We start from the raw sequence: 17,606 nt of genomic DNA, 5'->3' as shown, positions 1-17,606 counted from the left end.
TTGCTCCTAGCTGGAAAATTCTTCAGAACATTGTACCTTTACCTCCCCTCCACCAAAAAACCATAATAATAATAATCATAATCATAATCATAATAATGACTCTCTAACTCTTGCTTAGGAAAGAAAGCACTAAGTCTTTGAAATTTAGCCTATTAAATGCTTGAGCAATTCAGTGTCATAAGATTAGACTTTCTGTTTGTAAAATGAAAAGAACGATGTTTGCAAGCAAAATGCCATAAGATCCCTTTAAAATGTTCCTACTTGCAAAATATTATACCCATATCTATATCTTCAAATGAATTTCCACATTTTTTTATCTAGCAGTTCTTGAATTTACCTTTTGAATTATCCTGTGTTGCCTTAATAATATAAATTACCTTTAGTTTAGTCAAATAGGTTATCTCTAAGAAATACCATCAATTAGGCCGGTCATGGTGGCCCACACCTGTAATCCCAGCAGTTTGGGAGGCAGAGGCAGGTGGATCACAAGGTCAGGAGTTCAAGACCAGCCTGGCCAACATAGTGAAACCCCATCTCTACTTAAAAAAATAAAAATAAAATACAAAAATTAGCCGGGCATGGTGGCGCACGCCTGTAGTCCCAGCTACTCAGGAGGCTGAGGCAGGAGAATCACTTGAACCCGGGAGGTGGAGGTGGCAGTAAGCCCAGATCGTACCACTGCACTCCAGCCTGGGCAACAGAGCCAGACTCGGTCTCAAAAAAAGAAAGAAAGAAATATCATCAATTATGTATGCACCCATGATGATGTTAGAAGGCTATGCCCTCTGGACAAAGTGGGAACATCTGCCTTGATCATTTTCTCTGGTAAGACTGGCTTCTAGGAGGAATGGCTTAATCACTGGAACCTGGAAGCTTTCACAAAGCTCAAAGGCTGTCACCACACTCACTGATGGAAGAAGCGCTTCTGGCTAGAAATAGAGACATCAGTTGAATCCCAATAGCTTCCTGGTATTTCTTTTATTGCTCCTACCAAACCACAACAAAGAGTTTTTGACTGTGTCACTAGGAAGTACGTTTTTCTGAAAGTGGCCTTGAAAATCTGAAAACTCCTATGTTTGTGGCTATAACTGGAGGGCCATAAGTGGTTACCTACACAGGTCAATTTCCTTCTTTATTCCAGCAGCTAAAGCAAATGTTCAGGCCTTTTCTTTCTTCTTTAAATCCAAGGAAGTGATTCTCAGCCTTGGCTGCACACTAGAATCTCCCGGGAAGCTTTAAAATATAATGATGCCTGGGCTATCCCTGGAGTTCTGATTAATTGTACCAAACTCAGCCTGGGCACTGAGACGGCTAAAAGTTTCCCAGGTGATTCTAATTTACACCCAAGGTCAGTGGTAAGTAGAAGAAAATGTAACTAAGAACTACACCCAAGAGAAAAATTGCTAAATTGCATTTACAAAAGGTTAAAAGAGAGGACTAGAAAAGGTTTCTCCTACCATTCAAGACTTCCAAAAAAAGAACAGAAAATTAATTATCAATCAAAAAGCAATTCACATATATGCATACATACGCATTCTAAATTACTTAAAAGGAGAGAGGTGACCAGGAGAAAGAGGCCAAAATAAAGGACAGAAAATGCATGTGTCTGACCCCCTTAATCATCAATCTTACCGTTGAACCCACATCTCCATATACACACCTGCCTTAAACAGTGCAGCAAAATCATTTTTTCAAGTACACCTAACAGCAAGCTACTGCCCAAGGGCAAAATCTGGCCCGCCACCTCTTTTGGTAAATAAAGTTTTATTGGAATACAGCACTTGGATTCATTTGCCTGTCATCTTCCTGCCTTCACAGCAGTCGAGTTACCACAGAGACTATATGGCCTGCAAATTTTTAAATATTCACTGTGTGGCCTTTCACAGAAAAAGTTTTCAGACCACTGCTCTAGTTCTATCATGTAGTTTGTCATACCAGGAATTAATGCATCCCCCTTTTATTCTCCTCCCACTAGTGCCTATCCCAGAAATCTGCACTCCTATTCCTGCCAAACTCCTGCTCTGTGTCATGAGGTAATTCCCAGCAAAAGGCAAAGTGTCTCCATGAGTCACTTCGTCCCAACGCTTAATTGGTGTTGGCTTCTTGGCTATGACAGGGACATCGCAGAGCACCTGGTTGAGGCTGTCACTCTATGCAATAACCAGCTTTCGGCCAAATGAAAGACACCACCAAAGTCATCATCAACTGACTATAATTGGATATGCCAATGTTAAGACGCAAACAAAGACATTTTATATTATGCTTTGGTACGACCTAAATTCTTACCACCCTAATCAACTTCTGCTTTTGCCTAATTAAATTTAATTGTCATCATCTGCTTTACTACTTTGCTAAAACCTAAACAATCCATTTTAAAATTATCCCTGTAGTTCTACTATTTCTTTGCAAAATTTTTACCACAGTAGCAAAAAACAGAGGCTATTGTAAGAGCCGCTCATCTGTCTTATTATTTGCTTGCTTTCACCTACATCTATCTCTGCGTTTTTAAATAGAAATGAAACTCCACTTTAATCTTCTGGAAGGAAGACAGTAGGAAAGACATGTGAATCTACTGCTATCTAGATTTCTTGAAATTTTCCTATGAGGCAGGTAGGGCTTTAAAAACAATGTGATATGCATTTGCTTACAAAATGAAAGCTCTTCTCTTCTCTAAATTATTATATTCCCTTTAGCTATCTGGTAATGAATTGTGGATTCAATACTCAGACATCCAAGGCAGGAACAGAGAAGGTAGGCATCTTACACACTTCCTTTCCCTTACTCCTAATATTATTAGGGCAGAATGTGTCAAATTCAGTACTACTGACATTTTGGGCTTGCCCATTCTTTTTTTTTTTTTTTTTTTTTTTTTGAGGCGGAGTCTAGCTCTGTGGCCCGGACTGGAGTGCAGTGGCCAGATCTCAGCTCACTGCAAGCTCCGCCTCCCGGGTTTACGCCATTCTCCTGTCTCAGCCTCCGGAGTAGCTGGGACTACAGGCGCCCGCCACCTCGCCCGGCTAGCTTTTTTGTATTTTTAGTAGAGACGGGGTTTCACCGTGTTAGCCAGGATGGTCTCGATCTCCTGACCTCGTGATCCGCCCGTCTCGGCCTCCCAAAGTGCTGGGATTACAGGCTTGAGCCACCGCGCCCGGCCGGGCTTGCCCATTCTTATTGTGGGGACGGTCCTGTGCAGTATAAAATACTCAGTAGCATCCCCAGCCTGTACATACTAGATGCCAGTAACTCCTCCCCTCACCCCAGTCATGAAAACCGAAACTGCTTCCAGATGTTGTAAATGTACGCTAGGGGCAACCTCTCACCCTCAGTTGAGAAGCACTGCGTTAGGGGAACTTGTCCATAGACTCTACCTACACCCTTGTTGCCACATTCCTACTGCCTCCATCCCCACCGCTGCTACTTCAGCTCAGGCCTTCATTATCTTCAACATGGACTATTACAATACACTCCCAACCGCCTCCTTGCCACCCACCTCCAGGGATCTCATACATTCTCCAAACTGCCAGCAGCGTGCAGTGGACGCTGGAGTGCACCACCAGAATCACCTTCAGCCTGAGGCACTCTCTTCTCTAGTTGCTGAGTCTTCTCCAGGAACTGCCCTCGGGGAAAGAGAACCACTTCACTATGGTTATGTGCCCTTCTGCAGGGGCAGCCTGTATCCAGTCATGCTCAGCACAGGGGTATAAAGGCCTGACCTCCCTGCCTTTCTGGGTAGAGCCACTCTACCTCCAAAGCTTCCCCGTGGGACCAGGGGAATCTGTTACAGCTGGTTCCTCATTCGACTCTTCCTTGTGCCCAAACCTGCTTTGTTAGCGTCCCCTCGAATGCTGGTCCCAAGAACACTCCCCAGTAAATTTCCTGCATGCAAATCTCCCTCTTGGGCCTCTTTCCTGAAGGGCAAGACCAAAAATACAGAGCTGTCTTTCTAGATTACAAACCTGCCCATGTTTCTTCCCTGCCAACATTTCCACATTCACTTCTCATCGCCTGCACTGAAGAGTCCTATAATAAATTCTGGAGTCGCATACAAGAGGTCACAATCAGTGATCTGCTGCTAAAGCAGCTCTTTGGTTTGTGGGATGGGGAGAGAAGGCCCTAATATGTAGCACTGGCTGATTTCCATGGTGCAAATATTTCCACCACTGTTGATCTCCAGCTACCACCGGCTTGCAACCGGCTTGCAAAATGACTGGCTATTTAATAACCAGCTTCCATAAGTCAGACAAGCCAGCCTGAGCACACCATTGATAGCCCCTGACCATTCGCTATTGTTAACTCTAATTGTTTGCCTTCGCTTCAGCCATGACAAATTCTTGCAAATCTCAGACCTCCAGGATGCGCTGAGGTTCTGTGCCCTTATTCACGCTGTTTTCTCTGTCTAGAATATGTTGCCTTTCCCTGTCTGACTCATGCAAACCTACTCAATGCTCTAGATTCAGCTCACATAAAATCTCTTCCATAAACATTTTCAGGATTCACCTCCACCCATCCCATTTCATTCAAAGGTGAAACAGAACCCTCTTTTTTGTGTCTCTGCAAGTGTCATAAATACTTTCTATCATAGTGCTCTTCTTATATTTTATTACATATTTCTGTTTGCAAAACTCTACTGTCTAAACTGTAACTACTCTGAGGGCAGGGTCTTATTTATATTTTTAGTAACGGGCAAAAAGTATACTCATGAGATGTGTTTGATGAATAAACTAAAAACAAAAAAAGCAAAGAAAAGAAAACTGGCCCCACTTCCTAGCTCAACTTTATCATGAAGTACAAGTCTTAAAAATGTCTCAAGGAAAAGACATTCCGTTGCCCCAAATGTGAATCATAAGTTTGACCTCCCACCTCCTACTTCCAGAATGTTTCAGAGAGGCAAAGCATGGATGAAGGCTGGGACAGGGCATATGACCTCTAAGGCTTCATCCCAAAACCAAGAGTCTCTGCATCAAGCTAAAAAGCACTTGTGGAAACAGGAGCAATTTTTGCTGGTCCAAGGGGAGGGTGCAGGTGCACCATCTGGTTACCTCCTGGCCAGGCAACTTGAAGACCAACCTTTTCGGATGCTACTGCCTCAGACTCAGAGTCAAGTACTTTACTGTGATTCATTTTTAAATCAAACTACATGCACTCATGCAGTGCCTACTGCTTGTAAAATGCTGTATCTTTAAAATAAGAATAGAAAGACCAGGTGTGGTGGCTCAGGCCTGCAATCCCAGCACTTTGGCAGGCTGAGGCAGATGGATCACCTGAGGTCAGGAGTTCGAGACCAGCCTGGCCCACATGGTGAAACACTGTCTCTACTACAACTATTTTAAAAAAAAAAAAATTAGCCAGGTGTGGTAGTGCACACCTGTAGTCCCAGCTACTTGGAAAGCTGACACAGGAGAATCACTCGAACCTGGGAGGCGGAGGTTGCAGTGAGCCAAGATTGTGCCACTGCACTCCAGCCTGGGTGACAGAGTGAGACTCCATCTCTAAATACATACATACATACATAAAGATAGAAATGACAACTAAGACCTCAGAGGACTCTGAGGCATAATAATCGTCCCTGCTTTTAACTCAAATATACCTCCCCATCCAAAAAAACTTCTGCAAAACAAAGAAAAATAACAGTAAACTCCTCCACAGCACCCGCTTGCTGTATACCACTTCTTCTTTTAAAGCTTCTACATATATTAACTATCTATGTATAGTTTATGTACTATATATTATATGTAACATTTATATGATGTATATTACATAACCTATAATACTTGTATTAACTCTATGTCCTTGATACCAGTATCATCCCCATTTTACAGATTAAAAAACAGAGATGTTAAGTAATTTGCCTAAGACTACACAGCTAGTAAGTGGAAGAGCAGGGATTTGAACCCAGGTAGCCTGGCTCCAAAATCCATGCCCTTCCTAAATGCTAAAAGAAAGAGAAAAACAGGCTTCTTTACAACTTTTCACCACTGTCATCGAAAGATAGGCAGTATCCCTTTCAAAGACCATAATCCGGGAGTGCCGGCCTTTGCCCTTAACCTTGGCACACCACACATGGCTGATCACCTGCAACAGCTACACCCAACCAGCCCTACACCTACTAACACCTCCGTTGTCAAGGAAGTCTTTATTTCTAACAACTTCAGCGTGTGGAAATGCCATGAATCCCAAGGACAGAAGAAAAGAGAGGCGAAAAAGGAAAGGCAACTCCACCTCCAGCAATGAAGACAAATCCTCTGAGCAATGCTGCAAAATGCCAGGATGAGTTAAAGCAGCAGGAGGACATCCGGCCCTGCAAACAATCAGTTCACTGATCAGGGAGAAGGAGCCTTCTCATTACCTGGGGATGGCTAAAAGAGTGAGCCACAGGGGGTCAAGAGTGGAGATGTGGCTGAGAAAAAAAGCAGAAAGAAAATACAATGGAGAATGAAAAGAGCCTTGGCCAGAGTCGGCTGCAACTGGGAGTGAGGCCAGGGCAGTGATGGGCAGACTCGGCAGCAAGCAACAAGACAGCAATGGGGGAACCACAGACCTCCAACTCGGACTGGGAACAGAAAGGTCTACACCTTAGCAACCTTTAATGGGCTCTCCATGCACTGCAGACCAGCAAAATGATTGTGTTTCCTAAATAAAAAGTTAGACTACATTTACGTGACAAGAAAAAAAAGACAGTGATGTTTTAGAAAGAGTCCAGTGAAAAACAGTCAAATTAGGCCTCTGCACTCAGAAAGCTAAACTTGAATTTGAAAAAAAAAAAAAACATTACAATATTTCCCTACAGGGCTAGATAATTGAGCCATTGCTAGTGGGGTAAGGAATCCTGGGGATATAAATTTGAAACAACAAGACAAATTAGGGAAACGCTGTAACAATATTTAGGTGAGTTTGTCAGGGTTTATTAACAGACGAAGCATTTAAAGATGCCTCCCTGTTTCAGTCCCAGGCTAACGGGCTTACTTCCCTTCATCTCTACCCCAAGAGTGGCTCAGTCCTCTTTCTGCTGTGTTCCAGATGCAGCCTCTCAATTTCGGGTTGAAACAGCCCTGTTTGCCAACTGACCTCAACAGTCTGGCAGTTCTGCACTCGCCTGTACTCAGCCCAGTCTCTCCTTTAGCAAGTCTCCCTAGCACAGGCTCCCCGCTAGGAATAAGTGTCCCTCAGCTCCTGCTCACTCCTAGTACACCTTCATTAACTGTCTCTTCCCTGGTCCACTAACGCTCACCCTTCTGAATACCCCAATAGCCCAAACTAAGCCATTGCTCTATTTCTTTCTTTCTTCATCTCCTTCCTCCTCCAGTGCCTTTTACTCAAATGCCTTCCATGCAATCATCAAATTCCAATTCCTAGCCGGGCACGGTGGCTCACGCCTATAATCCCAGCACTTTGGGAGGCCAAGATGGGCAGATCACTTGAGGTCAGGAGTTCAACGCCAGCCTAGTCAACATGGTGAAACCCTGTCTCTGCTAAAAACACAAAAATTAGCGAGGCATTGTGGCGGATGCCTGTAATTCCAGCTACTCGGGAGGCTGAGGCTGGAGAATCACTTGAACCTGGGAGGCAGAGGTTGCAGTAAACTGAGATCATGCCACTGCACTCCAATCTGGGCGACAGAGCAAGACTCCATCTCAAAAATATAAAAATGAAATAAAAAAATCCAATTCCCAAAACCTACTTCTACAAGAAACTATTTCGTATGTAAGAAACAAAGGTTAGGCTGGGGATGGTGGCTCACGCCTGTAATCCCAACACTTTGGGAGGCCGAGGCGGGTGGACCACCTGAGGTCAGGAGTTCAAAACCAGCCTGGCCAACACAGTGAAACCCTGTCTCTACTAAAAATACAAAAAAATTAGCCAGGCATGGCAGCACACGCCTGTAATCCCAGCTACTAGGGAGGCTGAGGCAGGAGAATTACTTGAACCTGGGAGGTGGAAGTTGCAGTGAGCTGAGATCATGCCATTGCACTCCAGCCTGGGCAACAAGAGTGAAACTCTGTCTCAAGAAAAAAAAAGAAAAGAAAAGAAAAAAAAAAAAGAAACAAAGGTTATAATAAAATACAAAGTTATATAAATCACCCACAACATCAAACCTGTTACAAATATCCAATGAATGACCACTTCAAATAATTGCATAATTCAATACCTTTAAAGAAAAAAAAACAAACAAAACTTATTCTTAAGTCCAGCAATTGTGTTTTCAAGTACCCATTCTGCAATAAGCTCAAAGCACAACAATTGTAAAAGGGTGGAGGAGGCGTTCATGCATGTACTTTGGTGTCTGTGGGGGGTACTCAAATGATACCCAAAAGGCAGGGTAAGCAGAAGCAATGAGACTGAGTGGCTCTCGAGTGCCCCTGATCGAAGTTGGCATCCCAACTCAGCCATGAACTACTTCTGTGACTTCAGAGAAAATTACTCAACCTCCCTGATCTTTGGTTTCCTCACCTGTGAAAGGAAGAAGCAACACATACTTCATAGGTTAGTAGTGAAGGAGCAATGAACTGATACACACGAGAGCGCTGGAATCCAGTAAATATCTATCAACGCCGGTGGAGAAACTGAGGTACAGAAAATGACTTAGCTCAGCCAGTCCTCCTACTTCTGATTTAGCCTGAGTAACATGATTCTTAATCCAGCAATTCAATCTCTTAACATTTAGTATAGCTTAGGCTTCCTGTGTGTCACTCAAAAACCTTGTTGACTAATGTAAATCCAGCCTGTATCCTCGTATTGTGTTTCCATTCCCTAGCAGAATGCTAGAGTTCTGTTGCTTAATGGAAAACTGTCCATTATTGGCTTGATTCTTGATATTGTTAGGCCAGATGATAGATCTACCCTCCCCCATCCCGGTATCCATTAATCACCAGAAGAGACTGCAGTAATAAAAGTAAATATAACACTAAGGTAGCAGCTGGTAAAACAACATGTTGCATACCCAAAATACCTTTATTGCAGGGTGAAAAATAAGCACTTCTTTTCTTGCTTAAAGCCCTTAACTCCTTAGGTGTATGTGTACCCATTTGATTTCTTAGGCAGTGTTCCATAGATATTTTAATAAATTGAAGTAAATTTGAACTAAACCTAAGACTGATACATTTGAAACTGAAGCTGATAGTATAAATATCTCAAAATAAGAAAAAGAGACCTGCACAAGCTTTACTTTTTCTTTTATTTTTATTTTTATTTTTAGTATACTTTAAGTTCTAGGGTACATGTGCACAACGTGCAGGTTTGTTACATATGTATACATGTGCCATGCTGGTGTGCTGCACCCATCAACTCGTCAACACCCATCAACTCGTCATTTACATCAGGTATAACTCCCAATGCCATTCCTCCCCACTCCCCCCAAGCTTTACTTTTTCAAGCCAGATTAGAGAAATGCACCCTATCTCTCATCTAAATAACTATTAATGAGAAATAAAGTTAGTGTGTGTGTGTATGTCCCGTCAACCCAATTATTACACATAAATCAGGAGCTCTTTTAGTATTCTTAATGATGCAGGCTTTAGAAACAATTCATTTGTACCCAAAGAGAATTCTCATAGGGAAATACTCATGGTTCAATCAGAAGAATATTTAAAAAAAAATGGAGAGATTGGGTCCTAGCCTTGGGTTCACCACCTGGTAGTCATGTAACCCCAAAACAAGTTACTTCCTTTAAATATGCAGTTTTCCCATCTACAAAACAAAACAAAAAAAAATGTATTCTTCTTCGTTAAGTTTTTAATATGAACCAAACAACATTTATCCATGATTTGACCTTTGATTTCTGAAAATTGTTCACAAATCAAGGCAGTGCTGTGCACATTTACAATTTCACTTTTGTTAAATGAACCAGAATTAGCTTACTGACAGACAGACTTAGCTAAGGCTGAGCCAGCCCTTTTGCTTTTGAGGTCAGGAAGTAATCTAAGACCCAAGAGTTTTCTCTCCACTGCTTAACTTCCCTGAGTCAAGTTTCCTTCCTCTACTTCAGAGTTGGTAAAATTTCTTTCTGATGAAAATGTACCTTGGGGCTGGTGTGGTGGCTCATGCCTGTAATCTCAGCACTTTGGGAGGCCAAGGTGGGCAGATCACCTGAGGTCAGGAGTTTGAGACCAGCCTGGTCACCATGGTGAAACGCCATCTCTACTGAAAATACAAACAGTCGGGCATGGTGGTGCACACTTGTAATCCCAGCTACTTGGGAGGCTGAGGCACGAGAATCATTTGAACCCAGGTGGCGGAGGTGGCAGTGAGCCAAAATCGTGCCACTGCACTCCAGCCTAGGCGACAAGAGTGAGTCTCTGTCTCAAAAAATAAAAATAAAAGAAAATGTGCTTTGGATTTCCCATAAGTCTCCAGTGAATGAAAGTTAGTGGCAAGTGCAATAGCCAACTTGGAGAGTTCAGTGGATGTTTGTCATGCATTTGCCATCTTCATTCCCTTCTGTGTTTGGTGACTCTTCCACCTCTTGAGGCAGAGTCTGTCATCCCTTATAGAAGCTAAAAGTGCTCAATACTCATCTCCCAGCATTCACTGCAGCTAAAGTGTGGGCCCTAGGCAACCACTGCAACCTCAGAATCAGTCCCCAGTGATGCAGATATGGAGGGAGTGCAAAGGATCCATTTCAGGACTTGACAATGATAGCAGCAGCTCCACCCAGTTGGGGAGGCTTTATTGGCAGCAGTTTTGTTGAACTGGTGGTAGCTGTAGTATATTGCACCAGACCCCTTCCTTCGATATGTTTCGGGGCTTCACTCCAGCTGTATTGCCTCTGATTCTAGTTCTCTGGCCCTGTGAAGTGAGCTACCCCAAATTCTTTTGATGGATTCTTTTCCTTGCCAAAATCGGCAAGAATCCATTTCTTTTAACAAAAAACTCACTGACCCAGAAATCATCCTCAAGGCCAAGAAATCAACCAGGACCAGCAGAGTACCCCGCTGTATCCTAAAACCCCCAAGTGAGGTGCCACTAAACCTCCTGACTCCATTCACCCTTTCTATTCACAATATTTATCACACCGTGAACCACAAGGATGAAAGGGGGAAATCCCAAAAGTAACCAAATTGTAGTGCAATGGTACAGAAAGACAAACCTAGGGGATTAGATCATCTAAAATATTTTAGGAGCAACCCTACTCAGACCTTTTATATGGAAGCAGAATGGGATGTTAGAAGAAGAGCATGGACATTTTAGTAAAATAATCTTTAAAAATCTAGTTTAGGTCATTCCCTTCATCACCTCTCGTCCTTCAGTATCCTAAGGACAACACACCCAGACACATCCCAGTTGTAGCAACAAACTGATATCCCACACAGGACATGTTTATGCCTCCTTTGCTTTTCCCAGGCTCATCGCTGTGACTAAAATGCATTCCTCTTTCTGGAGAACTCTTATCCTTCAAGATACAGCTAAAACAGGCCTTCCTTTGTGAATCTTTCGTCATTCCACCTTCCCCCGCTACCAACTCATCACTACTTCTGTGTTGTCGGAATCTCCACTGTGCTTTCCTCAGTTTTGAGAGTGTCAGTCAACCCCTTTACCCTAAACCCCAGTGATGAGCTCCTAAGACAAGTGAAAGTCTTGCCACGGCAAGGATTAGGGTAAGACAAGTGCGGCACCTAGGGTGCAAATTTTATGCACGTACATAAAACTGGTCCTTACCCATCTTTCTTTCTTCAGTAACTACCTCAGAGAACTACCATAGAATAAGCGCTCAGATTTTTATCAACTGGATGATCAATAATACAACGAAGTGTACAGGATTCAGAGAATAGTTTACATGACGTAGAGAGGGCAGGGTCTAACACTACCACACACAGGCTGGATCCCCTTCCTGAAGCTTGTAACCTGGCCAAATGGGAAGAACTACATAGCCTCCATGGCGCCTTACACTGCCATTGTCTATGGCTTGGTTACTCCAAGTTCAAAGGAAGTTCACAGAGGAAGAGATCAGGACAGGAGGGAACAGCCACAGAAGACTCTAGCACTTGTGCTGAGGCCTGACAAATGCATGGATGGGATCTGAAGGGGAAGGAGGGGGGACAGTCCTTCTAAGAATAAACATAAGGTATGAGAGAGGTACAATAAATTCAAGGTAAATAAAGATAAGAGGTTGACTAGAGGAAAGAATGCATGTTAGGGTGTGACAAATAAGCTGAATACAAACTGGATGGTCTGGGTGGGAAGAGTCAATAAAACACCTTGGAAAATCAAGCAGGAAAATTTGGGGGTTTGGGACTGAGCAATAGGATGAAGAATACCGGTTTATATTAATAGAAGACCAAGAGCTATAATTATTGACTCTCTATTAGATGCCAGATATGTTTAGGTATTACACATAAATAATCTTATTTCATCCTTGAATCAGACCTCTGCAGTTGCTATTATCATCATGCCCACACTACAGATGGGGAAACTGAGATTACTGAAGTTAAGTCAAGTATTCAAGGTTACACAGCTTACAATTGGCAGAACCAGATTTAACTTGTGCTTTTTGCCCTAAATACACACCTTAGGTAATGCATGTTGAAAGACAAAGGGACAAAGGGAACTAGTTTGTCTTTCTGTACCAGTGAACTGAAATTTGGTTACTTTTGGGATTTCCACCTTCCATCCCTGTGGTTCATTGTGTGATATATATTGTGAATGAAAAGAAAGAAACCAGATGTTTTAATGTCCACAGGCTTATGAAAATAATGTTATTATGGACAGAGTTTGGGAAATTGAGAAGGAAACAAAATTGGGATGAAGAAAGCAAAACAACTGAATTTTTTGTTATAGTTATCAAGTATGAAGTGGTGGCAGATGAAGTCAGAAGTGTCTTTCAAGAAGGGAGACCATCAGGATTAAGGATCCAAGGAGAGGCAAGATCTAGGGAGCAAGATCTGGAAGTTGCCATGATAAGAGGTAAAACCCAGAGGTCCGGAAACAGTGAAGTGCTCTTGGAGGAACAGTATACCTCAAGAGAAAAGCCATTCTGTGAAGGGTCCACATTTGGGAGGTAGAAGATGAAGAAGGAGCCAAGAGGTAACAGAAGGAATAATCAAACTAACAGGAAAGTAAAAATAGCACTGTGTTTATAAAAAGGTAACTAAATGGATTTTCAATAAGTACAGATAGCACAAATAGAAGAAAATGTCCAGAACAAATTTACTTCCTCAACCCACAGGGGGAGTGTCAAATAAGACCTAGTTAAAAACCAAGACCTCTACCACCGTTCAGTGGTAGCAAAACCACCCTCTCTATAGCATCAGTGGACGTCAGGTGGGGAGTAGTAACGAAGTATCTTTCTCCCTCCCAGCCAGGGAACTGTCAGTGGAGGCCTAGGGGAAGGCTGAGGCACGTCCACCTATCAGTAATAGGGAGAACCTTCTCTCCAGGTGGCAACAGAGGCCCCGTGGAGAATCTAAATGTCTGCACCCACCTGGCAGTAAGGAGGGAGCATTCCGTTTCACCCACCAGGGTAGTGTCGGAGGAGATCTTCTAAATCATAAGGTTTAGGTAAGAATCATAAGAATTAAGTAAGAATCAGATATCACAAAATGTCCAGATTTCAATCAAAAGTCACTTGTCATACCAAGAAATAAGAACATCTCAAACTGAATAAGAAAAACGATCAACATTGAAATGACACAGAAGTGAGAATTACCTGACAAGAATTTTAAGGCAGCCATCACAAAAATCCTTCAACAAGCATTTGAATATGCCTGAAACAAATGACAAGAGGACATCTCAGCAAAGAAATTGCATATATAAGGAAGAACCAAATGGAAAATTTAGAACTAGAAAAATACAACAACCAAAATATAAAAACTCAATGGATAGTTTCAAGAGCAGAATGGAAGATACAAAGCAGAGAATCAATAAACTTGAAGACAGATCCAATAGAAATTATCCAATTTGAAAAATAAAGAGAAAATAGACCTGAAAAAAGAAGAAAAACACACACACACACACATCTTCAGGGACATACGAAGCTATAACAATAGATATAACATTCTGTGTCACTGAAATCTCAAAAGAAGAAGAGAAAGAATTTGAGGCTGAAAAATATTCAAAGAAATACAATCTTCATTGGTTAATTGAGGGACTAAACAATTTAAAAAAAAAATACAGTCACATCCCACATCATGACATTTCAGTTAATGACAGACTACATATACAATGGTGGCCCCATAAGAGTAAATGCCATATTTTTACTATACCTATAGTCACATAACACATGAATGTAATGGTTGACATTTGAGAAAGGTATATATTACATGCACCCACACATATATACACACTCACACATGTGCCCCTATGGATTCATGCTATGCAAACTCCAAATAGGATAAACTCAAAGACATTTAATGAAAACATATCATAATAACCAGAAAACTAAAGAAAAGAATATTGAAAGTATCCAGAAAGAAATAGTGCATTATGTATCAGAGAAAAAAGTAGAGTAACAATAGATTTCTAATCAGAAGCAATGGAGGCTAGAAGGATTCAGCACATTTTTCATGTGGAAAAAAAAAAACTGTCAACTCAGAATTCTATATCCAGAGAAAATATCCTTCAGAAATGAAGGAAAAATCAAGAACTTTTCAGATAAAGAACAACTCTGAGAATTTTTCACCAGTAGATCTACTCTTTAAAAAAAAATGGCTAAAAGAAGTTCTCTAAAGTGAGAAGAAATGATAAAAGAAGTCACAGGTGAGCTGTGAAAGCAATGTCAGTAGTAGAGGGAAAGTAGGTATCAGACTGTGAGATGTAGAACAGAATGGGTGGTATTGAAAAGGAAGAAGCCAGAGGAGACCACTGTAAGTCACAAGAGATGAGTTATAAGGGGTGAGGCTGAGGTAAAGATACGGAAGCATGGCATACTCATTAGAAAGTACAGAGGGTTCAAGTCTACGCCAGGCGTGGTGGCTCACGCTTGTAATCCCAGGACTTTGTGAGGCCAAGGCAGGCAGATCACCTAAGGTCAGGAGTTTGAGACCAGCCTGGCCAACACGATGAAACCCTGCCTCTACTTAAAATACAAAAATTAGCCAGGTGTGGTGGTAGGTGCCTGTAATCCCAGCTACTCCAGAGGCTGAGGCAGTAGAATCACTTGAACCAAGGAGGTGGAAGTTGCAGTGTGCCGAGATTGTGCCACTGCACTCCAGCCTGGGTGACAGAGCAAGACTCCATCTCAAAAAAAAAGAAAAAGAAAAAGAAGAAAGAGAAAGAAAGAAAGAAAGAGAGAGAGGGAGGGAGGGAGGGAGGGAGGGAGGAAGGAAGGAAGGAAGGAAGGAAGGAAGGAAGGAAGGAAGGAAGGAAGGAAGGAAGGAAGGAAGGAAGGAAGGAAGAGAGAGAGGCCGGGCGCATTGGCTCAAGCCTGTAATCCCAGCACTTTGGGAGGCCAAGACGGGCAGATCACGAGGTCAGGAGATCGAGACCATCCCGGCTAACATGGTGAAACCCTGTCTCCACTAAAAAATACAAAAAACTAGCCGGACGAGGTGGCAGGCGCCTATAGTCCCAGCTACTCGGGAGGCTGAGGCAGGAGAATGGCGTGAACCCGGGAGGCGGAGCTTGCAGTGAGCTGAGACCCGGCCACTGCACTCCAGCCTGGGCAACAGAGCGAGACTCTCAAAAAAAAAAAAAGAAAAAAAGAAAAAGAGAGAGAGAGAGGAAGGAAAGAAGGAAGGAAGGGAGGGAGGGAGGGAGGGAGGGAGGGAGGGAGGGAACAGGGTTCAAGTCTCTATTCAGCCTCTTTCCAACTGTATGCCCTTGGATAATTTCTTACCCTTTCCAAGCCTTGGTTTCCCCCCTTTTTAATGGTAATAATAGTAGCAACCTCGTAAAGCTATTATAAAATTTAAATGAGACAACGCTTATACAGTATTTAGCACAGTGTCTGGTGTGTGAATGTAATGGCTCAAGAAATGCTATTCCTATTCTTAGTAGCTAAAGTAGCTATTTTAGCTAGAAGAGGAGCTGGCCTAAGGGAACGTTGTTCTCAGGAGGCAAACTTAATACCAAAAGAAAAGATGATTAGAAAAAGAAGGGAAGAAATCAAGAGGGCACACACAGAAGAACAGGGTGGAGTGTGGTGTGGAGGAGATGGCTTTAGGTGCACAGAGCGCAAAGATATCAACAAAGAGAAGTCAAGTCCCTGTGATCAGAAAGACATGTTCAAACTCTGGCACCACAACTTACTGACACATCCTAGAGAAGCAATTTGACCTCCCCAACCTTCAACTCTCTCATTCCAGAAATGGAAATAATAAGCCTGACCTTACATTTATCATCTCTGAACCTTCTTCACAACTCCATAAAATGCTGGAAATCTCAGGCACCTAATAAATGATAATATTGTTATTTCTCAGAATAGAGGAAATCGAGAATTGATGAAAGGACACATACTGAGAGGGAGATGGGAAGTCAGGGTTTGGATGTATGGCTGGAGATAAGGCATCTATTTTAGACAGATTCAACCTTTTTAAGAAAAGAGGCAAACTCAACTGTTGAGAATGAGAGAGGGCAGGGAGAGATGGAGACCTCATAGGAAAACAGAAGATGTAAGCAATTTTCTCTGCAATTCTCAGAACATTTAAGTTGAAAGAGACCTAAGGAATGACTTAATTCTTTCTCTGCCTTCATTTTATGAATGATAACAGGCAAATTTGTTCTTTAAAGGGCCAGACAGTAAATATTCAGAGCTTTTGAACCAAAGAGTTTCTATGCCAATAACTCAACCCTGTCATTGCAGTACAAACACAGAGCTATGCAACTAGTGCTGTGTTCCAATAAAACTTTATTTATAGACACTGAAACTTAAACTCCATGTAATTTTCAGGTTCATAAAACATTCTTTTGACTTTTGTAAAGCATTTTAAAATGTATCAGCTGGGTGTGGTGGCTCATGCCTGCAATCCCAATACTTTGGGAGGCTAAGGTGAGACGATCTCTTGAGCCCAGGAGTTCAAGATCAGCCTGGGCAACACAGTAAGACCCCATTTCTACAAAAATAAAATAAAATAAAAATTAGCCCGGTGTGGTGGTGCACCTGTAGTCTCAGCTACTTGGGAGGCTGAGGTGGTAGGATCACTTGAGCCTGGGAGGCCAAGTGATCCAAGATGGTGCCACTGCATTACAGCCTGGGTGACGGAGCAAAACCACATCTCAAAAAGAAAAAAAAGAAAAGTAGCAACAATTTTAGCTCAGAGGATGTAAAACAAAATGCAGAGATTCATAGTTTGCCAACTCCTACCATATAGTGATTATGAGCTCAGGCTAAAGAGTCAGACATGAGTTTGAATCTCTCCCTCACAATTCACTAAAATTTCAGCTAATGTATTTAGTCTTCTATGCCTTCCATATAATTTTTGTGAAGATTAAATGAGATAATGCATGTAAATGAGCTTAGCAGAAGGCCTGATAGAAAGCCAAACCCAAGGTAACCGAAACAACAAGCAAACATTGGACCCAGGGAAATGCAGGCAACCCAATCAGTTAACATCTAAACCAGAATCAAAACCTGTGTGTCCATCCACTCAATGCAATGCTTTTTCCAGTCCCATAGCTATTGGTAGACTTAGCTTTACAACAAGTCAGCCATTCATGTGGCACCAGAGAGTCTCCTG

The 17,606-nt window shown here is 42.3% G+C and overlaps 1 protein-coding gene across 2 annotated transcripts in view; it reads right to left on the bottom strand.

Moving 5' to 3' along the window:
* Positions 1 to 17,606, bottom strand: part of MAP2K6 (mitogen-activated protein kinase kinase 6) — a 147,906-nt gene that overhangs the window by 106,550 nt on the left and 23,750 nt on the right. Inside the window, exon 1 of one of the 2 annotated variants that reach the window (XM_030923483.1) lies at positions 3,491 to 3,594. The exons of the other annotated variant lie outside the window; for it this stretch is intronic. Within the exon in view, the coding sequence (XP_030779343.1) occupies positions 3,491 to 3,509 (19 nt within the window). The 5' untranslated portion in view covers positions 3,510 to 3,594. Of the gene's footprint in view, positions 1 to 3,490; positions 3,595 to 17,606 lie in introns of those variants that run through there. 2 annotated transcript variants of the gene reach the window in all.

Source organism: Rhinopithecus roxellana, chromosome 19 (assembly GCF_007565055.1).
Source record: "Rhinopithecus roxellana isolate Shanxi Qingling chromosome 19, ASM756505v1, whole genome shotgun sequence".
NCBI lineage: Eukaryota > Metazoa > Chordata > Mammalia > Primates > Cercopithecidae > Rhinopithecus > Rhinopithecus roxellana.
This window is presented reverse-complemented; position numbering and strand designations above follow the sequence as displayed.